A 25,246-nucleotide genomic window follows, 5' to 3' on the forward strand; every position below is an offset into this window, starting at 1 on the left:
GTATACTCTATGAGCTAATTGGAGTTTTAATTTTGTGGAATGTTTTCTAGTTTTGTACTCATTTTGTGCAAAAATACAGTTTTTGATGCACCACAATCTGATATATATATATATATATATATATATATATATATATATATATATATATATATATATATATATATATATATATATATACATCATTTTTCTTCAAAATGTGGAGCTCGAATGGGATAAAACGAGTACACAGTCAAGAATATGCCATATGATCTCGAAGATTCAACAAAAGTTGAAACCGCAAGGGTGGACGCGTAAGAAGATTTGTAGTTGACTGGGTGGTTGTAATTACCCAAACAGGAGGGAGTATTCGTAATTTGACCATACCTTAGAGGGGTTAATTGCAATTTACCCTATATCTATTTTAATACAGTTAACGAAATATTTTTTAACATGTTGTCCTTGAGTAGGGACTGAGTAAACATAATATTTAAACGATAATATTAGGTACTAATTTATTCGAGGTTCTACTGTAGTCCATTCTCTATTTTCCAAATTGCTACAAAAGGAACATTCAGTAATACATACAACACATAAAAGAATTATTTAATATGAAAGAAAGACGCATTCGACTAGCAAGCACTATCCAATCAAAACGATAAATTTGATCGTATACTTCCATTTCAAAAAAAGATAAATTATGGCACCTTTAAGATAAATTAAATTATGAAAACATCCCTCATATTTGGGTAGTTATACTTATCCCATCAATTATGAATCTCCTTATATGTACATTCTTACAATGTTAAATTTAGTAAAATCTTCTAGATTATGCGGAATATTATCCAGTTGGGAACCACCCAATTAGACACGGCCACGGGCCGATTCGGGCCGGTTCACGGTTCACTTTCGGAACCGGCCCGTAGCCCGCCGGTTCGGGCCGGTTCCGGGTCGGGCCAGAAAATTTTTTATTTTTTTTTTTATTTTTTTTTTTTTTTTTTAAATATTTGATGAATAAGTAAATTATAGGAAAAATTGGGGTGTGAGGGTATTTATAGGAAAAATTGGGGGGGGGGGGGGATTCAAAAAAAAGCAAATAACGGCCGGTTCACCCGGGCCGGTTCGGGCCGGTTCACTAGCCGTTATTCGCTTTTTTTTTTTTTATTTTTTTTTTTTTTAAATCCGGGTGAACCGTCGGGTCGGGCCGGCCCGGCAGTTCACGGTTCACCATTTCATAGAACCGAGCCCGTCCCGGGGACGACGAGCCGGTTCACGGGTTCCAGGCCGGTTCACCGATCAACGGGTTGGGCCGGGTCGTCAACGAGCCGGTTTCGGACCCAAAACCGGCCCATGACCGTGTCTACACCCAATCATGATGGTGGTATGGTTTCTTGTCGGTGTGATCTGCGCAGCGATTTTCCCGTGGTTCATGATGACGAACAAGCACGATGGCGGCGGTGGTGGTTTTGCTGTAAACAAGAAGAACATTCACCACTACTGTGCCTCCTTCTACGGAGTTAATTACCACCGTTGTACTCTTTTACACACTCGGCGCGTGCTTGAAGAACACTCCACTGTTGCGCGTGCGGTGCGACTGGAGCCGCGCACTTTACTGCAACTTCTTCGCGACCCTCGTCACCATTACGGTGACAATAGAGCACAAAATCTCGGAGAGTACTGACGTGGCGACGCAGATGCTGCTCTCTGTTTCGGTGTTCTGTCTGATGGAGATATCCGGCCGATGTTTGACTACGGCATCTTGCAGTTGTTCCTCCGGCTCCCAATACAAAGCGCAGCAGCGTGTCTTTATAATGAAAAGGGCCGATGTTTTATTGGGTGGATGATGGGGGTTTTTACTGGTTTCGTATATGGGGTTCTAAACTCATATGATATATGCTTCGTCACCATTAGCTTTGCAAAATCTTACGATTTACGATTCACAATTTTGACAAAATGATTTTCGATTCGATTCACGATTTGATAACCATGCTAATAACGCATTTTATTATTAAAGAGTCATTATTAATTCTGAAAAATACTTTCGTTGAAGGAAAGGAACAAATTTGCACGTATAATCACATTACCACGTAATATGCACATGATTTGCACGCAAATTTAATTGGATAAAGTTATTAAATTATCCTATTCGTTAAAACTTGCAAGTGATAACTGTGACTTCGTTATGAGAAATCAAAAGTCGGCCGAGAAATCTCCATGAAGCGTAAAACGGAAATGGACACCAAAATCTGAGCGGTCACGTTGCTTTGATAAATATTGTGCTCCACGGTGACCGTCAGAGATACCCTGTGTTCTAAACTCATATGAAATATGCTTCGTCACCTTAGTTTTGCAAGAAATAACATGGATGGTGTTACAATTAATTGGGAGTTGAACTTGGGACATTTTAATACATTCAACATTGTTGACCATTGGGCCGCATTAACTTATAAAAACACTTTTAACAATCATTTTATATATTGGTAAGACACACTTTATAATGTAGGAGTGGTAATAAATATAAGTATTTAAATAATATTAAATAGAATATCAAATCGACATTCATTGTTATAATAATGTTAAATAAATTATTAACAAATTTAAAATAATATTGTTTAAAAAATATAAAGAACTGCGGTTTAATATCCTAAAATCTATTATTAATTATATAATATTCATGAACTCCACTATTGGAAAATATAAAAAATAATCAATTAAATATAAATAAATGCATGACTTAATACAACTTCACTTAGGTTATTAAATTGATAGTGTGACAAATCTGAATAAAAAAAAAATAAGATGTCCATTTAGGGAAAAAAAATAGAATATAACTCATTCCAATTAGTGTTCTAACTTTAAACTAAAACTATATACCCGAAATACGATATTGTGGTTTTTCTTTTTATATTTGATTTAACCAAATAGTAAGATTTGAATTGATTAAGCTCATATTCTTTCAATACAAAGTTCCCGTTGCTGCTCAACGAAATGAACGACTACATTTCCAAAGAAAGATTGTCATTGCCTCCAAAGAAGATAGCTATTCAATTACTGTTTGTACTAGCGGGCGTTGTCTAATACTGTCGATTATATGTTATTTCTGTAAAAAAAAAAAAAAAAAAAAAAAAAAAAGATTCTATTAGTTTAGAGAATTACTAAACTATCAAATTAATAATTTAGCACGTTGTCACCAAATCAGGTCCGAGAAAAAATATTAGTTAAACGAATTTATTAATATATCGAGATTCTCCTGTTGTACATTCCAAGGTCATTCTCATTCATTTATTACGTTATGTCATTTTTTTATTATACTATTTCGTTCGTAATTTTTTTCGGATTAATTCTAACACACATGAAAAATCAATTTTTTTTTAATACGAATTGATGAAAATCAAAAATTCTATTCCGATTTCCATATAAATGAACAGACTATTCTCTTCTCCCCAGACCCAATTCGGCACGCGTTTCCGTTGACATTGAACAATTCTCTTCTCTTTTCTGGTCAACGCTTAAACAGGTCTCCATGCATGAATAAGTCGCCCCAACTCTGTCTATAAATACCTATAATCTCAAGATATTCATATATCACACAAATTCAAATAGAAAAAGCGAAGACAAAAAAGAAAGAAGAAACAAGAGATATATATATCAAATATATATATATATACAGCTACATATAAATATATTACACACACAAAGCACACACTAGATGGGTTCCAATATGTACTGCAAATATGCTAAAAAGGGCAGCCTTGTTCCGAAACGAAAGGTGCATGTTTCTACAATGATGGGCAAAACTATTCTGAAAGCCGTTAAGTCTGCTGTTAGTGCCGTCAAGCACCACTGCAACAAAGGAAAAGTTAATCCTGATTAATTAATTACCCACTAATTAATTGGTGATTAGATTATCATCTATCCTTGTAATAATTAATTTAAGTCTCTAGCTAGTAGAGTTCAATTCGGCAGCTGATGTATGTATTAAAATTATATTAGACATTTATTTTATTTTGTACCGAGATTAATTTAGACACAATTTAGTCATTTTGGGTACAAAAATACACGGAAAAAATACCCAAAACAAATTGCAGAATACACGAAAACATTAATAGAAAACTCGGAAAATAACCCAAACAGTAATTCATGAATCGATAATCATCCAGAAAAATATCACAGGTAGGTAAACAAATCCCACACAAAACACACAAACAAATCCCACACCATAAAAGAATCCGCAATCGAGAGACAGACCATAAAATATGAGCGAATGAGAGGTGGGTTAAGCTCAAGCACCTCAGCAGACGACAAAACACAATCTCAAATCCAAGTTTTTTAAAGCAATTTTATTTGGCTAATAATAATAAACCACCTCAACAGTAAAACATGACCCTTTTGACGTTATCCCTAAGCTGAGGGAGGGGTCTAACTGCAGCATTAGCCCCCGGAGGCCTAGTAGTCCTTCCACCGGGACCCGCACCTCTACCACCGACTGCACTGCTCGTCATTGAACCACTGTCTGATGTTTCTGGCTCCATGTAGAATCGAGCTCTAAAAGCTGCCAGATGTGCATAATATGCAGGAGGAACTGCCACAAGAACAATAAATCATCAAAAAATTAATTGAAATTACGTTAAGGAACCCTTCAAATATTTAGTTTCCGACTAAATGCGAATGCATTGGCAAAAGGGGTAAGTTCAAATACATACCAATGGAAACAGAGCGAGTACACCTGGCGTATCTGTGAATGAAAATAAGAATTGATTAGTTACCATACCAGAAGAATATTCTAGAAAGAGGTGTGTAGAGAGAGAGGAGCTTACGTGTAGCAAAGGTTATTAGTAAGACTCTGAAGAGCATCAGCAGTAAACTTGTTTTCATCCCAGAGCACATGGTAATGTGCTGGACGACTAGTACCCTATTATTGAATCAGAGTACATAAAAAGGTTGTTACGAATGTGCCTATATTTCAGATTAGCCAAATAATGGATTAATAATTTCCAAGGTTAAAGAAAAGCGTGAAGATGAATATTACCTGTATACCAGCATGGCTGCAGAGGTAGAAGTCAAACTCAGTTGGGTGACAGATTTTGGAGTCAACAACAGTACCTGTACACATTCGTGTAAAGTATGATGATACAGAACGAGCATTTCTTCCAATTAAAATTCAAATTGTATATCAAAAGGGAAAATAAGGGAGGGGCAGTATTCGAATTAGAGTCGTTTATAACACTTCAGTTGCAAAACTAACGAAAAATTTAATAGGTATAAGGAATAAAATTCGAATAATGTACCAGGAAGAATGTTTCCACTTCTATCAACTGCATGTCGGTCATGGTGGTTATTAGCAAACAATCGAGTATGATGACGTTTCTGGACCACAACAAAGGTAACAGTAGGCTGATAGTTCGGCTCCAACGAGGCACATGCCTGGATGAATAGAAGACAATGTCAACAAACAATTTTACAGGAATCAAAGATACACAAACCCCAAACAAATAACACTTTTCCTAGAATAACAAGAATCCACAAGGAAATAATCACCTTTCGTATAGCATCGAGTTCATAGAGCAAAACTTGATAAAACTGGCCTTCACTGACACCATCCCTGTATACACATGGGCACATCTTAGAGAGAGATGCAATAACAAAGGAAGAAACAACAGAGGATACAAGGGCTATGACTATAATAACATAATTCGAGACCAACAATTACCTATAGAAGATAATTCGCTGTGGTTTCTGCCCAGTTGCTCTGCGGAATGAAATAAGTAGTTCCCTGCAATATACAAACACAACGAATTGGCCACAAATTATTAGTTACAATCTTCCATTTAAGATGAAACAGGCGAAAAAAAATTAATAACACACTGAATTATGAATTCATACTTGATCATGCCACCATGCATGGTTCCCTTAACCGGATCCTGCCAGGTCTTATAGAGATCCTGGATGAGCTCCTGCCTATGTGCCTGAGCACAAACCAAGCCTGCATACTTCGTGACTTCAGGCCAATCCTGGGAAGCAACAACCTACAAAATTCCAACCAAAATTTAAATAAGTAAACCTTAATATCAAACACATATCCTCCTAACATAGAATCCATGCATTTTAATGTTTAAGTAGACATAGGAAACTTACGGCAGCAATGGATGGGCTGGAGTCCTCTCCGGGATGGGGATGTGTAACATCTGCACCAAATATGATAGTTGGTCGATCACTGACAAGAGGAATACGCCTAGAGAGCGCATCCACCAGCACTGTATTCCTCCCACCAACTTTGACGTTAATTTTCAGAGACACATTGGCAAGATACTGTTTGCTCATCCTGTACACATGCTTCTGAAGACAGCACTGTGAGACGATTCCAAGATCCGTTTCGCATATCCGTTTCAGATCACCTAAAGGAAATACAATAAGAATATTACAGAACTCCACAAATCTAATCCAATCAAATATCTTGAAAAGAACATGCACATATTTACAAGATCATCTTTTACCGTAAAGAGAGCCATTGTTGTCTGGCAATATAACAATTAACAAGTCAAGCTCCTTCTTATGGGGCTGCAATTTAGTTGTCACATCATGATACCGAGCTTTCAAAACTCGTTCTACCTGATCTGGGCGACCGGTCAAGACTGGTAGGACAGGTTCAGGATTAAAAGCCTGCAAGAGACAAAAATATTTAGGATACATAGAAACATAGAAACCACAAAAGACATTTAGGATCTGTTTTTACCATGCCAGAAGTGCTGCACATCTGAGCAAGCTCGTGGCAGAAACTACGTGCCACGCTGTCTTGAACATTGCGTGAAAAGTTGATGCATATCCAACTGTTCACTGTCCCACCATTGACCATCCTCTGCAAGATACAATCAGTCACAAAAGTTTAAACCACAAAGAATACGCATTGCAAAATCAAATGTTGAGTAAAAGGAAGATACTAAATCCAGTAAAATGATGGTCTGGTCTCAAATATGATCACATCAGTTTCTGACACAAGCAAATAAAATGTCTTTGCAAAGTTACCTTGTTCATCATATTCCACTGTCCAACTTGTGGGAGACAGTCCTTCTCCCGACCCGAGTCATGATATTTGAGCTGAAGGAAACAAAAAAGTTATATTACAACTGAGAAGTAAAAAATAATTCAGAAAAATAAGAGTCTAAAGCCCTTTATTACCCAAGGTGGAGGTAGAACACGAGCTTCGACCTGCGCTAGCTTCTCACTAATCTTAATTCCAAATTCCTTAGCATAAGGGTCTTCAGCATAAGCATTATGGTGTACAGTCTGATAAGGATAAGAAAATATGTCCGTTACATGAAAGAAAAAAATTAAAAAAAGAAAAAAAAAATATGTCCGTTACATAAGGAGATATGTCCTTGGCAACGGGCCACTAATATACAAGCTGCGTCACCATTAGACGAACCTGGAGAATGTCAAGCTCCCTTTCCTGAGGACGCTGACAAGTGACCTTGAGTAGTGCAGTAATCTGTCTCTCATTTAACCTCTTAGAATACCTCTGGCCCTCTACTATCTTGCACACCTATTTAAATAAATAAAAAAAAAAGATGTTTAATCACAAGTTCCTTCAGAACAAATAGTCACAAGGGGAAGAAAACAGACCTCCATGGGAAGATAGTTTGGCCTCTGTGTATTCCCAACTTGGAGACAAGGCCACTGTGTGTGTTGGATAACAAAACCATAGGTTTCTTGAAAATACTCGACAACAGATTTCATTGTGCCTCTCTCGTCAACGGGAAATCTAGCACAGCCAGACAGCTCAGACAATTAGCATCAAGGTGTTCAAAAGAGAATCTGAAAGATTACAAACTAAACTACAACATTCATGTTTCATATTCACATCCCACGAATACATAACTTGACTCTCAGTAATACAAAATGCAATTCAGTGAGCAAAACTATCATGAGTATAACTAAAGACAACAAAGTTAAGATTGTTTTAAGGAATAGTTTTAATAAAAGTGTCTTCATTAAAGCCATAATGAGAACTGAATTACAAAATTCATTTGATCCTTACGTTAGTTCACGAGTTGCTTGTGATGTCAAGCCAGAGATGCGGTATTTCCTTCGCATGTTTCCTCTGTGAGTAACTTCCACCTTTACTCCCCTAAGTGCTTTCTTAATCTGTCAATTCAAATGACGATACAAAAAGCACTGTCAATTACACGAATTGATAGTTGAACGTAGAAACTTGCACTCATTCTCATTTTCTGATACGTGCAAAATACACAAAAATATGAAGAAAGGTATCAATGTAGTAAATCAACAAATTGACACAAAAGAAACTAAAAATCTAACCTTCACTCTGTCAGCATCAGATAATGGTCTAGCTGATACATCTCTGTTCAGAAGCTGAGTGACAAAATCAATCACCGGGAGAGGCTCAATGAACGCAGTAGATGACATATCTGTGCAACCAAGAACAGTGACTCAGTAAAAATCATGGTGATTAACATTGAAATGGAAGGATCATAGGACCAAAATAATTATAAATTCCCAAACATGCAATAAAATGATAAGAGATTATATATTCCTGAAGACAAACAAAATCTCGAACAGATTAACAAGAGCAAAGATGAAAAATAAAATACAGATCAAGAAAGCCAAAGGCTTCTCACCAATATTCAGTGACAACCCCATCTGGGTAGGACGAATACTTTGGTAGAATCCACGCCAACTTTCCAGTCCTTCACCAAGAGGCTGCCTTTTACCTAAATCAGGAGAATAGAAAGATCGACCAACTGGAGAATACCTGAAATGGACAGGACAATCAGAACAAAGGAGTGACAAACAACAATAATGATGATATAGTGAGCCAACACCAACATACGTACCGAGAGGTTGGAAGTTCACGCAGTACAATGTCAAGAACCTGAAGAGCTTCTTGGGGTGCATCAGCTTGTCTACCCTGTAAGAACATGCCTAAATGGTGCAAGTCTGCCCGTGCAGCGAACTTGATGACAACTTTGAATTCCCTTTCTCGCCTGAACACAGTATTACAAATACATTCAGATAGGGACAGCAAGTCCAAAATAAAACATCTCATGCCAAATTGGAAGAAAGCAAATTTCAAGAGGCATATTGAAACAAACCTGGCAGTTCCAGGACCATCTTCTTCATCGGTAAGAGTTATTTTGAACTCTTTTGCAACAAAAGGTAGAGGGCCAGCAGTGTACAGACTCTTTCTTCCGTCATAGGCAGGGAGCCTCTTTCCAAGATGAGAATCCCTATAATGCTTCACTAACTGCGCCATCACAGCGCGGTTTACTCCTCGGGATGTGACTTCAGGAGTAATTGAGACCTTTGACCCATAAAGAAAAAAGGTATAAGTCAATTGTGTGCAGACATGTCAAAATATTCAAATTGTATCAATGAAAAAGTGAACAAAATTGGAGAAGTGGCTAGATATAAACAACTCACATCATACTGATGCAAGTCTTTGTCAGGCAGCTCAGCAAAGAAATGATTCGCTTTGACAATACACCTGGTACCATTGCTACCCTTGCCAGGCCTCAGAGGAAATCTCACTGACTTGCTTGAAGCAGGTTGCATTTCTTGGCTGGGAGCAACATCTGGCTGGATAGAGAGTTGCTGGATCTGCTCAGACACTTCTACATCTGTCGGTTCAGGAGGCTGGAAAGAAGAGCTAGCCCCTCTGAGTGTCTCCGCAGGACTCCCATACTGAATTGGCTGAGTCATTGTGGCTTGATACGGGGACTGGGTAGCAGCTTGGTGCAGCTCGGGAGCGGGTGGCCTAGAGGGCCCACCAGCAAATGGTGCCTCGCCTCGGCCACCTGAATAAGCACCACGTCGTGGTGCACCCCCTCCTCGCTGATATTGCTGACCGCCCCGACCTTGCTGTTGATACTCGGGAGGCCCACCATAGTGTTGCGGGGGAGCCATTCTGCCGCCTCCACCACCACGGCCACCATACCCTCCACGTTGAGGTGCCCAGCCTCTTCCTCCTCCTCCTTGCTGTTGTGGCTGTTGTGGCTGCTGTGGCTGTTGCGGCTGGTAGGGCGGTTGAGGCTGGTGGGGCTGTTGTAGCTGTGCAGGTGGGCGTTGAATGGCACCGCGTCCTACACCAGTTTCCTGAGGTTCGGAGCCCTCACCAGAGCCAGGAGTGTCACTTCTCTTCTTCCTCACCATCGTAACAGCTACAAAAACGAGAATGCCATAAATCACAAGTCGTATCCAACATGTTCAACCACAGATGAGTAACAACGAAAGGCCATAACGTAAATTAGAAACAATTGTATCTGTCATCACAAGAACAAAGTACAACCAAGAACAAGAATAACAACAATCATGACCCTTAATCTGCCCCCCTCATCTCACCACACAAAAGACCAACAAGTAGCACATGTGCGAGAAAGCATTAAATGACAAAATGAGTCATCCATACGAATAAATGCAAACAAAATCACCTATTAACACCAAATACAAGAATGCCAGACATAACACCTTCGAAAAAATATTTTAGAAACAATTAATATGGTACTAGACCACTAAATGGCATATGTAACCAAATGAAAAAATCATTTCAAAACAAATAAGATGTGCTCATATTTCAAAATTCGGAAATTAGAGTAAACACCCGTAAAATTTGTCACAGACACTTTAGAAACCATTTTTACCAAAGGCAAGATAAAGCAACTGCAGCTCGCTCAGAATCAAAAACTTATCATGAAAAATGACAGAATAAAAGTTTGAAGCAATCAAATGAAGAACATAAGATTTCTAAGACCTAAGTTGATGAAGAGGACAAACGTAGAACTTCAAAAACGGAAAAAGAGATATACACATACATTTCAACGAGTTAAAAAAATAACGGAAAAATCTAAAAAAACTTTTATCAAAAAAATAAAATCACCAAGTTGCAGCACAGTTTTGGATGATCCAAAATCACTAGCGTTTGTGGAAGAAAAACACCCAAAAAAAACAAGCAAATCTTCGAAAAAGGCACAAACGCACAAACACAAAACATAAGATCAGATCATCGTTTCACCAAACATTTTCACCCAAAAAAAAAAAAAACAGGAAAAGAAAAAAATTAACAATACACCGGAGTGATAGCAGCAACACGAAATGCACAAAAAGCCCCAGATCCAACAAATCGAACCACACAACAAACCAAAAACCAAACCCTAACAAAATTCAAAAAGAGTTCTCCACCAGCAAACCCTAGATCACTTGTTGTACTCTTTACCTTGAAATTGCAAAAACTCTTGGGAAAGCTCCAACACAAAGACAAACACTTATACGGTGTGTGTGTGTGTGTGTGTGTGTGTGTGTGTGTGTTTTTCTCTCTCTGCTACAGACGGAAAAAATGAGAAAACTGCAAATAAATAGAGAGAGAGAGAGTGGGGCGTGATGAGAGAGAAGGAGTGGAGAGAGAGGGGGGGGGATAAAAAAGGGGCCGAGGAGGGGTGTGTGTGTCTGTGCGGGTTGGTAAAACGACACCGTGGTTTATAGGAAACTACGAAAATGCCACGCATTAGGTCTCCAATGAAATGACAACTCAGCCCCTAGATATTCGCTTTTTTGGACCGGAGTCTCTATTGTGCTGACATGGACATTTGTAGCCGTTGACCGGCATTTCATGCCATCGTGGCGTGTGACGTGGAAATATCTGAGAAGTTGACTGGCGGGAATGACAGCATGGTGGTGATGTGGCAACTGACCCAGCAAAAGTTTGCCGTAATTAGGTTCTCGCCCTTCACTTTCTGGAAATATAACTCAAGACCCGGATTTGAGCCATAAAGTTTTGTATCACAACTTTTAGTTGATTATTATTACAATTTTATGCATAAAATCATGATAGATGAATTGTGCAAATTATAGTGATAATCATTGGCTTTTTAGTGATTTTACTATTATCATTTATTTTTTTCAATTTGTACTATATGACGAGGATTAACAATTAATTACGAAAAAATCCGCAGCCAACCATAGCCAATGATATAAGTAATAAAATAATTATCTGGTAACTATTAAAATCATTATTTATCTTTTTATGATATCTATATTTTTTTAATTTAATTAAATTGTAGTATAACAATCTAAATAAATGATTTTAAAAATTTCTAATAAATTAACATTAAAAAAAATTATGTTTTCAATAAAATAATTTATTACTAGGATAATAAGGATATTCGCTTATTTTAACTCACATTGTAAATAAAGAATAATTTAGTTTATAAATATTATGATAACAATTATGATTATTTTCCTTTTATGTTTAAATAATTATTATTCTTGATTTATGAGAGTATGTTTTGGAATAAATATGAATGCGGAGAGTATTCGTGTAATATAATTAAATATTTGAGGATACTTTTATATTTTAAATTAACAAAGCAAATAAAATAATAAATAGTAAAGGTGGGGATTGAATATTTTTCTAAAAACAGCTTAATTATAAGATCTTCAACAAATTGTTTTTCTTTTTAAATTTAATATATTTCAAGAGAAAAATTACCAAACAATACATTATTAGACAAACATATAAACAACACATCCAACAAAAAAAGAAATGATGAGAGTTCGAAAATATTTTTGCTCTAATTAATCATATTAAAATAGAGTGTAGATTATACGTTCAAACGCGTAAGTCTGAAACTCATCGATCGATATTTTTAATTCGAGATAGTTGTTAAAGTATCAAATTAATATCATTATATGACAAATTAAACATTAGAGAATGAAAATATTGATTTTATTTACAATTATAACCAAAATATATATAAAAAAAAATGTATTGCACTTTTCTTATATCATTATTTTTGCATAAATAAATTTAGCACATTGTATTAATTTATTATATTTTAACTTAAATATTATGAATAATTTTATTTAATCCTTCCTTTAAAAAAAATCCATCAAATTTTGCAGATTTCCCCCAAATGTGAGGAGTGAAAACAAACTTTTACCGAACAATAAGGACCTTAATAGAATTTTGGCAAAAGTATAGGGCACAAAAGAAACAAATGAAAAAATAAGTGAATGGGGGAGTAAATAAAGGCCGTGTCACATGATTGGCCACGACCCGTCTCGATTACTGCAGATGAAAAAAGCAAAGAATGGCCCTTGATTTCCACAACCACTTGCGCGTGTTTCTATTAAACTCTACTCGCTCTTATATCGCAACACGTGTACGAGTTTGCCTCCTACATAAAATTGTACGACGATATTCTTGCAAAATTATGATTGTAAATAATTCTACAACATATTCATTTTTTTGTAACGACTATATATTTTACAAAATTAGACAAGTTTTTAACCTTTGTATATGCTCTTCCTAGGCACTTAATAAATTATCTAAAATTTTCGTGGATGTATAAATGTTACATGGTTTGTTAATTATTTTCTATCGTTTTACTGGTAACAAAAATGTAACTAGCTACTTCTATTTTTTTAATTTTAATATATCATTGTAATTCGAGATTATAGTCTGACGTGGTGCGATCCAACTTGGATCTATATGCTTATGATGAAGTTGATTTGAGCACGAGTCAACTTAAATTTATTGATTCATTATAAGCGTGTTAATGCAGGTATTGGGGTTTAGCTCGTCCAAGTTCCACTATGATGAAAATTATCTAACTAGTTGTTTTATTTCAAACTATATAGTGACCAAAAATTACTATTCACTATTTAAATTTGGTTGGTTTATTAGTTTTCATTATTACCGATAATTAACAACTACTATATTTGATAGGCCTAGTGGGTCGGCCCAATGGATTTATGATTTATTTATTTATTGGGCCACGGGTCCAATTTAGAAGTTATTACTAGGGGTGTAAACGAGCCGAGCTCGCCTCTTTTGGCTGGCTCGAGCTCGAGCTCAAGCTCGCAGGCTCCTCTTTTTTTGGCTCGAGCTCGAGCTCGTGTCAATTTTGTCGAGCTCGAGCTCGAGCCCATTGTTTTTTTTTTTTTTTTAATATTTTTTTAATTATTATTTTATTATTAAAAATTATTTAAAAAAAATAAAAAATAAAAAATAAATTGTAATTATATATATTTTTAATATTTGTATTTATTTCTATAATATTTTACATTATTATACATTATTTAAATAAAAATAACATATAAAAAATAAAAAAAATAATAAAAAAATAATAATAAATCCGGCTCGCGAGCCGGCTCGCGAGCTCATGAACAACTGAAAACCGGCTCGAGCTCGGCTCATCAGAAAGCTCGAGCTCGCGAGCTCGAGCTCGAGCTCGAAAATCTCGAGTCCGAGTTCGAGCTTTTTACGAGCCGGCTCTTCGAGCTCACGAGTCGGCTCGGCTCGTTTACACCCCTAGTTATTACTACGAAGGCCCAATCACCTTCAAATATGGTTGTGTCCGGTAAATTGGTTTCGCCTCAATCAAGGAAGTATAAATAGAATTTAATTCACTTAATCAAGGTGCGTTTTATATACTCAAACAATCCAACTATTACGATCCTCTCGACTATTTCACGATCCAAGTATTTGATTTAAGCATAACACGTGAATAAAATACGCTGATAGTAATAGATTAAGAGGTGAACTCCATAATCTCTGGTCTCGTACAATCCTTATTTTTTTTTGTTTTTTTTTTTTTTTTGTAAGCAGTCTTGTAGACTAGTGTGCATGTCGCTCAGAGAATTGTAAACTACATTAGACATAAGGTGATATATGTGACAAAATCAGTCTAAAAACATATTAATCAAGAAACTTAAATTCGAATATATTTTTACTTTTTCCTCTAATTAAATCATTCTTATGAATTATTGATTGTACAAGGTGCCAAAGACATTCATATGTATACAAGGGATTCTATGAATTCCAATTAACTAAAAACTTATTTCTTTCAAATGTATTTATATTTTTGTATAATAAAATAAATTATTGAATTATAAAACATATTAATTAAAAAGAAAAATTGATTTTTCTTGGTCAATATTATTTCCCGTCACTGCAGCCAAACACACCCAAACGGTGTACGAAAACCAGCGCGAGTAGCCAATTAATTCTGGGTGGGGAAGGTACGGACAGTGCTTTACAGTGCATTTCTTGGCTTTAGCACTATAAAGCCAAAAACTTCTCTAAATTATCATTTCCACCACAATATTTTAATGTATTCTAAAATACAGTACACGGTCAATATTTAATATGTTTTTAATTTTTTTCTCCATTTTCTTTTTATTATTATATTCCAATGAAGATAATTAATCAATATAATATTATAAAATTATCAACTTGGGATTACGAGGGGCTCGTCCATTTCATTATTGGACCCTTTTTTTTTTAAATATATAAATAATTTTTATCTAGAACTTTCTTTATTTTGGCTAGACCCCAAATTAACTTTTTGGACCCATAATGCCCTTTAGATGTCATTTTATATGGAGGGGTGTGTTACTTTTAATAGGCCAATCTTATTCAAGAAATAGATAATAAATATGGGAATCAATGGGACCCACCCTATGTTAGGAATTAGGGTTAAACATTTATGCTTCGATCTTGCCATTGGATATGACCATTAAATAGTACAAATCGATTGAATTCCAAACTATTATTCGAGAGTTTGAGTTTATCCAGTGCACTTATACGATTGGTTGTTGGTTCTTTCGTTATGAAAAATAATATCAATTTGGGACATTTCAACGTTCGTAGAAGTCTTTACTTATAATGTAGATAGACTTGACTTGATGCAAGTATTTGTTTTTATATAAATTGTGAATGTCAGTATCTACGTATTTCATTTCATCCAATTGCTTCGATTTGAATTATTCGAAGAATATACCTTAATCATGAAGTTCCATTATAGCAATCAAATGGAAATGAATCATATTTGTAGATAAAATTATTATTTCCTTTTATTGGCCAAATGATGTTTTACATCAATTATTCACACCATACAATAAAAATAGTTAAAATGCTATCCATCATGACTCATACATAGTTTGGTAGGTGGGCTTTAGTTATCACAAGAAAATCAATGTGTATAATGCTTGCACTTAAATGGAAAAGAATGGGCTAATTTTTCTTTCAGTTTTCTTAAATTGAAAAGAAATTTATATGCTAGAACTTTTATCAATTGATTGGAGTAAATGAATTTTTATCAATTGACTGAAGTTCGAACTCATTTGCCAATGATCTTTAGATCGAGTTCATCACACTTAAATACTGTCTAATACTTCATATGTTCCATAATATCTGTCTCTTTTGAGAATTTTTTTTGTTCCATATTATCTGTCATTTTACAATTTCAATGCTGCATTAATTGTTTATTTTTCAATTTTACCCTTATTAACTCTATAGCACTCTGCTTGCATTAATTAATAAACAAGGGTATTTTGATCAGCTAATATTTATTTTCCTAAAATCAAGACATAGTTATTGAGATTCTTAAGATTTGTGTCAATGTGAAAAACGACACCTATTTAGAAACGGATGGAGTATTTAATATATTTCAATTTCATTCACAAATCCTAATTTAAATAAGTTTATATTTATCATGAGTTTTATCATATGCTTTGGAAACTCCGAAAATCATAATGAGCAATAAAATTTGTTCGTCGAAAAAATGAGCTACAAATTTTAATGAATTAATAATAAATTCATTTAAATAAATTTAAGGGCTCTTAAGATATAGGTCCCTGGTGACAAAACTAATTAGAACTAAATGCCAAGTTCAACTAAACATTTGCTTCACATCCTTTATTAAATTCATTCCAAAAATGCCCTTTCACTCATCTTTATTTTTTCAATTTTCACTCTACATTTTTTACGTTTTATTATGGTGTACTATGTTGTACTATCGTTTTTACACTATTATTAAAAAAAAATATCTACAATATTATTGAAAATTACAAAACAAAACTCGTTTTTCGTTTTTGTTAATTCAATCAATCTATATATATATATATATATATATATATATATATATATATATATATATATATATATATATATATATATATATATATATATATTTTTTTTTTTTTAATATTTTATTTGTTGTAATATTATAGTAGACTGTGGTATACTACGGTCCACTATGGTCTACTATGGTGTACTACCAAACCCTAGCAGCCAATAAACACACAATCCTCGTCAACCCTAGCCGTCAAACCCTAGCGGCCAACGTCTGCATCCATCGCAACCATAGTCGCCTACGAACTTTGGGAAAACCAGATTTACGATTTGGAACCTACATCAAACAAAATCTCTTGAAGATCAAGATCAAATCTCCACCATAATTAACCACATCCCCCGCCACAACCACAACAACCCCTCGCCGCCATCTCGACCATCAGAGCCAGCCGGCTTGACCACCACAGCCCGCGGCCGCCGTGTCCTCCTCCACAGCCCGCCGTCTAGACCACCACAATTGCCGATCCCGAATCAACCACCATAGCCCCCGCTGCCGTCTCGACTACCACAACCCCTCTTCGCCATCTCAACCATCACAGCCCGCCGCCTCGACAACAGCCCGCCGCCGCCGCCCTTTCCACCACAACCCCTGGCTTGGCTCGGCTACTACTGAATTAATTAACAAGAGAGGTGTGTGGGGATGGAGAGGTGAGAGAGAGAGAGAGAGAGAGAGAGAGAGAGAGAGAGAGAGAGAGAGAGAGAGAGAGAGAGAGAGAGAGAGAGAGAGAGAGAGAGAGAGAGAGAGAGAGAGAGAGAGAGAGAGAGAGAGAGAGAGAGAGAGAGAGAACGGAATTGCAGATACACAGATCGTGTGAGAGAGGGAGGAAGAGAGAGAACGTGAGAGAAACCAAAAAACAAAATAAATCTGAATTGGAGAAACGTAATATATGTAGGTTATATAATTTAGGGTATAAGGGTAATATAGGGATAAAAAAAAAATTAGGGATGTGGCCCATATATTATTTGAAATTAAGGATTTAATCAAAAAAATAAATTTGAACATGTCATTTAGTTCAAATTCGGTTTCGTTTGAGGGGCTCATAGCATATTAACCCTAAATTTAATATGTTATAATTTGGTAATTTGAATTCGTTTTTAATTCATTGAGATGGATCTGAGATATGGCCCGGCCCATTATCGAGTAATTTTTGAAATTTTCCCATCATAGTAAATTACTATTTTACCCACATGAAATATACTTACCTCGTTGATTCAATAATTGTGAGACAAATTTAATTCAAAACAATAATCCAATTATTAATTTTCACAGATTAATTTCATCTGGCAGTAAACAAAACAATGGCGGCGGCGACTACGGCGGCGGCGGTGAAGAAATCAGCGGTGTTGTATCACTACCCCTGTCCCGACGGCGCTTTCGCCGCCTTGGCAGCTTACCTCTATTTGTCTCAATCTCCGACCGCCCCTCTCTTCTTCCCGAACACCGTCTATTCTCCTCTCAGGTCTCTCTCTCTCTCTCTCTCTCTCTCTCTCTCTCACACACACACACACACACACACACACACACACACACACACACACACACACACACACACACACACACACACACACACAAATCAATCTAACTGTTTGTAATTTGATGCTTATGTGGTGCACATATGGTGTTTGTTGTAATGCAGAGCAGAGGATTTACCATTCAACGAAATTGACACAGTTTACCTGCTGGATTTTGTGGGCCCGCCGGGTTTCGTCCAGCAGCTCTCTCCTAAAGTTAGAAAGCAAGTTTGATATCCCTTTTCTTCAATTGATTAATTGATATTCCTATTTATAAAATTAGGTTGTGTTTTTTAGATGAAATTGAAACTCAAGATCAAATTTTTAATTGCTGTACCTCATATATATCTTAATTTAAAATAAAATAAAATTATGTAGATAATCTTTAGTTTGAGTATGATTAATTCTTTATTGTCTTGAGCAAAATGCTAGATATTTAGAGGCGTTTGGTGATTAGATTCCCACCATATCTTAAAGTTGAAAAAAAGAAAGAAAAGAAAGTGCTTCCCACTATGCATATTGTATTTTGAGTGACGGAATGTTTGTCCATTTTCAGTAATTTCTATGTTCGATATTTTGCGATATAGGGTTGTGGTATTGGACCATCACAAGACTGCACTCGAGATGTTGGGTTCGGGGATTTCAACTAGTGGAAATGTGACTAAAGTGATTGACATGGAGAGGAGTGGAGCTACTATAGCTTTTGATTATTTCAAGGAAAAACTCTCCCGTGGGGGCACCCACAGTAGTAAAGATGTTGCCTCTAGTGAATATCGGAGAGTGAGACGAATATTTGAGTATATCGAGGACGCGGATTTGTGGAGGTGGCGACTTCCCGATAGTAAAGCATTTAGCAGTGGATTGAAGGATTTAAATCTTGAATTTGATGTCACATCCAACCCTTCCTTGTTCCAACAGGTACCTTCCTTTGCGGGATATAACTGTATAATGTGGTACATATTTAAAATATTCCAAAAATGAATTGGATGTGTCTTTTAATATTTAGTGAATGTACATCGGTTTTTGGGCTGTGTCATGCATGAAAGTGATAAGAGAATAAAAAAAGTTATCATGAAAGAGTAATACTGTGGACTCGACTTTTTTTTTTTTTTTTTTTTTTTTCAGATGTTGATTGTGATTCATTGCATTGCTAGTTGTGGGAAAAAATATTAGTGTTTTCTAAAGTGATAATTCTTGAATAAAAAAATCGGTTAGCCAAACTTGACATATTTGTATAACATATCGGTCAATTTTATGCTGCACACGGTTGAGTCTACACCGGGTAGATCCTTACCTTTCGTCTGCACACACCAACATGGGTGTGTGAGTAAACTGTAAAGATCTACCCCATGTATTTCACCGGATGTAGTGTGGGATAAATCTCAAGACAAAATATTTTCTTAAAGAGTTTCATAATGATATCTGTTTTAGTAGTTTCAAATTTGAAGATAGCTCTTTATACTGTGTTAGACTAATCTATTTTGTCAATTTAGAAGCTTATATTGGTAAGAGATTTAGAGAAACTAGAGATGGTTTGTTTTACCTAGTCGGGAAAAAAAGATGCTGTATATACTCAATTCCGAATGACTTATTCTATTAGGTTTATATACCATTTCACCATTCTGCTTTCCCATAATTTTGATGAAACCTTTTCCATTAATATGTCTTTTTATTCGTTAAAGTAGACAGCTAACGGAGCTCATAAATCAATGGTTCATTGCATATATTTGAATTATTAAGATAATGGGCTATATTTTGGCTTCTATTCCGTATCTTCTATTTTAATTTGGTCACTTCAATTTTAATCATTTTTTTATCCGACAATATTTTTCCGTCATGCATGTTATACGTAGCATACCTTCCATTTCTTTTTAAGGTTTTTTTCGCTCAATATTGGCATACTTTGCTTTCAGTTGCTGTCGTTAGACCTCGAATCAGTCATAAGTCAAGGTAGGTCTAGCCTAGCACATAAACAGAGCGTTATAGATGGGGTTCTCGAGCATTCGTACGAAATTGCACTCGGTGGTGGAGCTTTTGGACATTGCCTGGTAAATTTGATCTGCATTCGTCCCTTTCTGCTCTTCTGTAGTTATCTGAACTAATATTTCGTTTCTATATTTTAAATTGATAATTAATTGAACTCCATTTATTATTAACTTAAAATGCATTCTATTCCATCAAATTCGGGCTTTCGCTTACTGTTAGCTTCACGGATAGTGTATGTAGGTTTCTGTATATGTTTTTTTAATACTAGGTGGTTATGTGATTATTTTAAATCTTTTTATGCTGCATAACAATTCTAGGCATAGTCTTCGAGCTAACTGATAAATGATAATACATCTCTAGCATTTGAATTCATTTATATTTTGATCCAATAGTTTGGCATTGTATCACTGATATGCATATTGTTGATTTTTTTTCCCCTGAAGGCTGTAGATGCAGATTCCGTAAGTGAATTGAGGAGTGAGCTTGGACATCAGTTAGCTAATAAAAGCATGAAAACGAACTCGAGGTTTGTAGTTGACTTCCCTTTTTTTTTTTAAATTTATTTATGAAAATTTAAAATATTTGCCTTGATGAGACATGAGCACAGAACATATGCATCTGTTTAGTATCTATTATCTTCATCTGCATTTGCACCAGAATACATAAATTCTCTTTTATGATACTCCAAAATGTTTTAAGAATCACAAAGTGTTTTTTTTTTCTTTATTTTTTTTATTTATTTTTTATATATATTTTTTATAAATAAATTGCAATTCGAGTATGTATTGAAGTTGAAAGGTCTAGATATGATTGATTAACCATGGTTATTATTATTCAGGGGAATCGGAGCTATTGTGTATAAAGTTCCCGAGCTTGAAAATGACCTAATGTTGAAAATTAGCCTAAGGAGTATCAAAGAAGAAGACACTACACCTATATCACAGGTCATTTCCCGGTTTTCCAAACTAGTATAGTTCTTTTCGCCAGAAAATATATCATGCAATTGAAGCTCAATGCAATATATATATATATATATATATATATATATATATATATATATATATATATATATATATATATATATATATATATATATATATATATATATATATATATATATATATATATATATATATATAATAATAATAATAATAATAATAATAATAATAATAATAAAATCAAATTTTATGCAGAAATACGGAGGTGGAGGGCATCGTTGTGCTAGTTCGTTCCTCTTAAATTATGCAGAATTCCAAACGTGGAAAGTTTCTGGTAATAACTCAATCTAGATGTACTCCTCTCTATTGTTCGAACATGGCGGGGTGGGGGGTGGGGGGGTCCGTAATTTGTCGAATTATCTGAGATGCCTCCTTTTGACTGTACAATATGAAAATGTAGCTCGTAATCTAACTGCCGTTTATGTATCAGCAAAATATTTATTACTATGATTTATGTTACAAGGTTTTGTTTTAATTCATAGTCTCTTCGATGCTCTTCTATTGCATTAAAATTCGACCAATCAAATTGTTTTCTTTGAGTGCTTAGAGATATGTGATAGAAACCACCATAATACGATGAAATTATGCTTGTGATTACTAGTTGTGCTTTAATTAGACATGACCATATGTTTAATTGTACGTGTGCATAATGTTTAACTCTGTGGACCGAAAGAAAACGAGCTGTTCTAATCGTGGGCCCACCCCGGTAAGCCAGAATTTAGGACAGGTGAAAAAATTGACAACTGAAGCTGTATTAGTATTTGTGAATATGGACCCCTACACAGATCACATGTACAGAAATTGTGTGTCTGTCAAATTGTGTACTAAGTTTGGTCAAGAAAACTGGAACACAAATCTCTTATAGAGTAACAACCAACTAACAATATTAACTCCCTCTGCAGGGAGTAAGCCCTTTATTACACTAGTAAAACCAAATTTAAAAAAAAAAGAAAAAAGAAAAAAAAAACCCGAAAAACCAAATCTGTGTAGCCATAACATAACATGGCTGCACAGTAAATGTAATACATCACCCACAAGAATAATCTAAGTACAATTAGAGATGACCTGCAAAAGAAAACGAAAAAGAAAAAAAAAACGAAATTACAAATATTAATTCTTGAAATTAATCTTTTTTATGTCATAAAAATCGGGTCTTTTTTTTTTTTTTTTTTTTTTTCCTTTTTTGTTTCGTTAATTTATAAATGCCATATGAGAAATCTCATCACCACCGAAAGGTGTGGCAGACGAACACCAAACATCGTCTGTGATGAACTGCATCCAAGAATCATCCTTGTCGTCTTTGTCTTCTTCTTCCATACATATATTGGAAGATGACGTCACTGGAAAATCGGGCGACAGTATTTCGTGCTCGTTTGTGATACCTTGTGTGTAATCGAGCAATGATATGTTATTACTAGATTGCCCTTGGTCTTCAACTTCAGGGCACAACCCGTTTTTCTTGAAAACACGACATAATGCGTACGAGTCCTGTGAGGCATAAGATAGTATAGATGATAAAGTTAGCATTTTTAAATTGATTCATCAAGATTAGGGACAAAGTAGATTCTTGAGTTCATTTTTTGGTTTTGAGGGGTGGCACTAAAGGTGGGGGCGATGCGTATATTTTATCGGTCAATAATTGGGGCTATTCGATTTTGTTCGATACACTGCTGTCAATTTTTATTTTTTTAAAGTAATAAAAAAGTGAGATAAAGAAGAAGATGCAGAAACTTGTTGAAAGTACAAAGAGATCTTTCTATTTCTCTCTTCTATGGCAATGGAGGATCATCACAAAACACTCATTCTTTTGAACTGTACTATGTCAATACTCTCTCTCTAGATCTCTCTCTAGAGAGAGAGAGAGAGAGAGAGAGAGAGAGCAATGGATTTGGGTTATTTAGGGGAGAGAGGGAGAATAAAGGGAAAAGTGACCGACACCTTCATACAGATGAAAGTGAAGGGAAGTTACTTTAGGGTTTATTTAATATTTGATAAATCAAAATGAAGATTTTACATACAAGAATCTGAGATTCTAGATCAGGGCATCATATATGATTTGTTTATCAAAACAACAGTAGCAAAAAGAGAGAATAAAAAAACAAGAAGCTATGATTGGTGGGGGTGATAAGATTAGATTCAGTCGTATGTAAGAATTGTGGTTCTGTCTTATTATTGAAAAACAAGAAAAGTGAAGCTAAACTGCATATGTTACTCAAGAGATCTAACATCTCTGCTGCAAGAAAAGAATAACATGTCAGCAGTTTTTTTTCCTTCTTTTTTTTTAGTGATTATTATTAAATTATAGAAACCTATATAATAATTGATCATATGCAAGAATCACACACACACACATATGTGTGTGTGTGTATATATATATATATATAAAAGCTAGATCAAAGGTGGGATAATTGAGTGTGACAAAAGTAGCAATCGTCCCATGCATGCCATGCAGTTCACGTTCTTTATAAAACACACACACACACACACACACACACACACTATATAGAGAGAGAAACACACACCACATTACACACAGGTATATATGTGTGTGTGTGTGTGTGTGTATTAACAGGAATATAACATGAGGGCACATGTTTAAAGCGCAAACCATCTTTGCTTTTTATCCATCCTTTAACAATATTAAAAAGAGATGATGAGAAAAATAGAAATGGAGGGAAATACTTTTTTTTTTTTTTCCTTTAAATAAGGGAACTTGAAATCCGTGCATTTTGGAGTCAAAATGGTGAAATCTTTGCATGAATTGGGTAATTAACTTGTAGCTAAATTAAATCTAAACCCCTTAATTAATATCACATTAATCCTTCCCTCTCTAGGTTAACTTGTCTTAATTAATTTACTTAGCCTCAAATCATGCGACGAACAGTACACTAATCACCGGGGAGTTAGATGCTACGCCTGATTATTTACAACGGGTCGATTTGTACCGTAGATTTGATCTAAGAAAATTATATCAAGAAAATCGCACTTCCTAAGCTAAGAAGACAATCAAACCTCAGTGAAGCGAAAAATAACGATCTGATAAAAACCATTTTCGACAGTTCTTCGAAAATTTCACGATCACGTACGTTATACCCTTCGACTTATAATGCACACACACACACACACACGCGCGCGCGCGCACGCACACATATATAAATATAAAATTGGTAAACTATACGAGCTACCTGAATACCAGAAGTGTCCTCCCACTCTTTATCGTCGAGTCGATATTCATGCATAACCCAATCGGTTCTTATTCCCTGAGGCGCCCTTCCTCTGTAGTAAACGAGCGTCTTCTTCATTCCGATCGCTCGATTCTGGCTATTCACTCTCCTATCTTTTCCAGTCGATTTCCAATACCCTGCCCTTGTCGCTCGATTTGTTCTGAACCCGTTCGGATATTTTCTGTCTCTCGGCCCAAAAAAATACCACTCCGGATCCCTACTCGGCAAAAAAGATTTCTCTACACAACCAAAAACAAAATACAAAATATATATTATAATGTTTTCAGACAATGTATGCATATTTCACCACATTATTAAAAATAAAAAAATAAAAAAAAGTTATATACTAACCTGCTAATTCCCAAGGCTCACATTTGTAGAGATCAACTTCCGGGATGATATCGAGTTCGATTTCTTGGCCTTGGATTTTCCTCTTGAGATAATAGTTCACGAGTTCTTCGTCGGTTGGATGAAATCTGAAGCCCGGAGGTAATCCGACTGGGGCCATGATAGTAATTTGCACCACCGCCGCCGGCTAAATTTCTCCGAGCCTATTATCGAAACCCTTTATTTTACGAGTACGAAAAACAAACACGAAGTAACCACTCATGAAGTGCATTATA

The 25,246-nt window shown here is 35.4% G+C and overlaps 3 protein-coding genes across 4 annotated transcripts in view; 1 reads left to right on the forward strand and 2 right to left on the reverse strand.

Annotated features, from left to right (window-relative positions):
* Positions 1 to 4,098: 4,098 nt before the first annotated feature.
* AGO1 (Stabilizer of iron transporter SufD / Polynucleotidyl transferase) lies at positions 4,099 to 11,493 on the reverse strand. Its single transcript, XM_013000149.2, has 22 exons — positions 11,204 to 11,493; positions 9,415 to 10,151; positions 9,087 to 9,295; positions 8,829 to 8,978; positions 8,613 to 8,746; positions 8,293 to 8,402; positions 8,012 to 8,118; positions 7,597 to 7,735; positions 7,400 to 7,516; positions 7,153 to 7,260; positions 7,000 to 7,071; positions 6,710 to 6,832; positions 6,471 to 6,636; positions 6,112 to 6,371; positions 5,860 to 6,002; positions 5,687 to 5,749; positions 5,515 to 5,578; positions 5,265 to 5,400; positions 5,006 to 5,079; positions 4,794 to 4,888; positions 4,680 to 4,711; positions 4,099 to 4,558 (listed from the first exon to the last, which is right to left on the reverse strand). Exons 2-22 carry the CDS (start codon positions 10,141 to 10,143, stop codon positions 4,344 to 4,346), a joined length of 3,246 nt encoding a protein of 1,081 aa, XP_012855603.2. The 5' UTR covers positions 10,144 to 10,151; positions 11,204 to 11,493; the 3' UTR covers positions 4,099 to 4,343.
* Positions 11,494 to 18,134: 6,641 nt separating this feature from the next.
* On the forward strand, positions 18,135 to 21,871 carry LOC105975063 (DHHA1 domain protein). The gene is made up of 7 exons (XM_013000233.2): positions 18,135 to 18,363; positions 18,541 to 18,639; positions 19,003 to 19,333; positions 20,329 to 20,463; positions 20,845 to 20,927; positions 21,240 to 21,345; positions 21,595 to 21,871. The coding sequence occupies exons 1-7, from the start codon at positions 18,203 to 18,205 to the stop codon at positions 21,688 to 21,690; spliced, it is 1,011 nt and encodes a 336-aa protein (XP_012855687.2). The 5' UTR covers positions 18,135 to 18,202; the 3' UTR covers positions 21,691 to 21,871.
* Positions 21,872 to 22,200: 329 nt separating this feature from the next.
* NAC057 (NAC domain containing protein 57) overlaps positions 22,201 to 25,246 on the reverse strand; it is a 3,065-nt gene continuing 19 nt past the window's right edge. The window contains exons 1-3 of one of the 2 annotated variants that reach the window (XM_013000234.2): positions 24,975 to 25,246; positions 24,582 to 24,862; positions 22,201 to 22,887 (exon numbers count right to left, since the gene is read on the reverse strand). The exon at positions 24,975 to 25,246 is cut by the window's right edge and continues 19 nt beyond it. In XM_013000234.2, the coding sequence (XP_012855688.2) occupies positions 22,591 to 22,887; positions 24,582 to 24,862; positions 24,975 to 25,131 (735 nt within the window). In that variant the 5' untranslated portion in view covers positions 25,132 to 25,246 and the 3' untranslated portion in view covers positions 22,201 to 22,590. The remainder of the gene's footprint in view (positions 22,888 to 24,581; positions 24,863 to 24,974) is intronic. The other variant, XM_013000235.2, reaches the window with a different exon arrangement.

Source organism: Erythranthe guttata, chromosome 9 (genome assembly GCF_056151865.1).
Source record: "Erythranthe guttata isolate IM_541 chromosome 9, IM_541, whole genome shotgun sequence".
Lineage (NCBI taxonomy): Eukaryota > Viridiplantae > Streptophyta > Magnoliopsida > Lamiales > Phrymaceae > Erythranthe > Erythranthe guttata.

Excerpts from the sequence above, each read along its gene's own strand:
- LOC105975063 (XM_013000233.2), top strand. The coding sequence starts at position 18,203 with ATGGCGGCGGCGACTACGGCGGCGGCGGTGAAGAAATCAGCGGTGTTG. Across the intron at positions 18,364-18,540 it reads ACCGTCTATTCTCCTCTCAG|AGCAGAGGATTTACCATTCA; the intron begins GTCTCTCTCTCT and ends GTTGTAATGCAG. Across the intron at positions 20,464-20,844 it reads GAGCTTTTGGACATTGCCTG|GCTGTAGATGCAGATTCCGT; the intron begins GTAAATTTGATC and ends TTTCCCCTGAAG.
- AGO1 (XM_013000149.2), bottom strand. The coding sequence starts at position 10,143 with ATGGTGAGGAAGAAGAGAAGTGACACTCCTGGCTCTGGTGAGGGCTCC. Across the intron at positions 8,979-9,086 it reads GATGGTCCTGGAACTGCCAG|GCGAGAAAGGGAATTCAAAG; the intron begins GTTTGTTTCAAT and ends TACTGTGTTCAG. Across the intron at positions 6,833-6,999 it reads AGTGGAATATGATGAACAAG|AGGATGGTCAATGGTGGGAC; the intron begins GTAACTTTGCAA and ends TGTATCTTGCAG.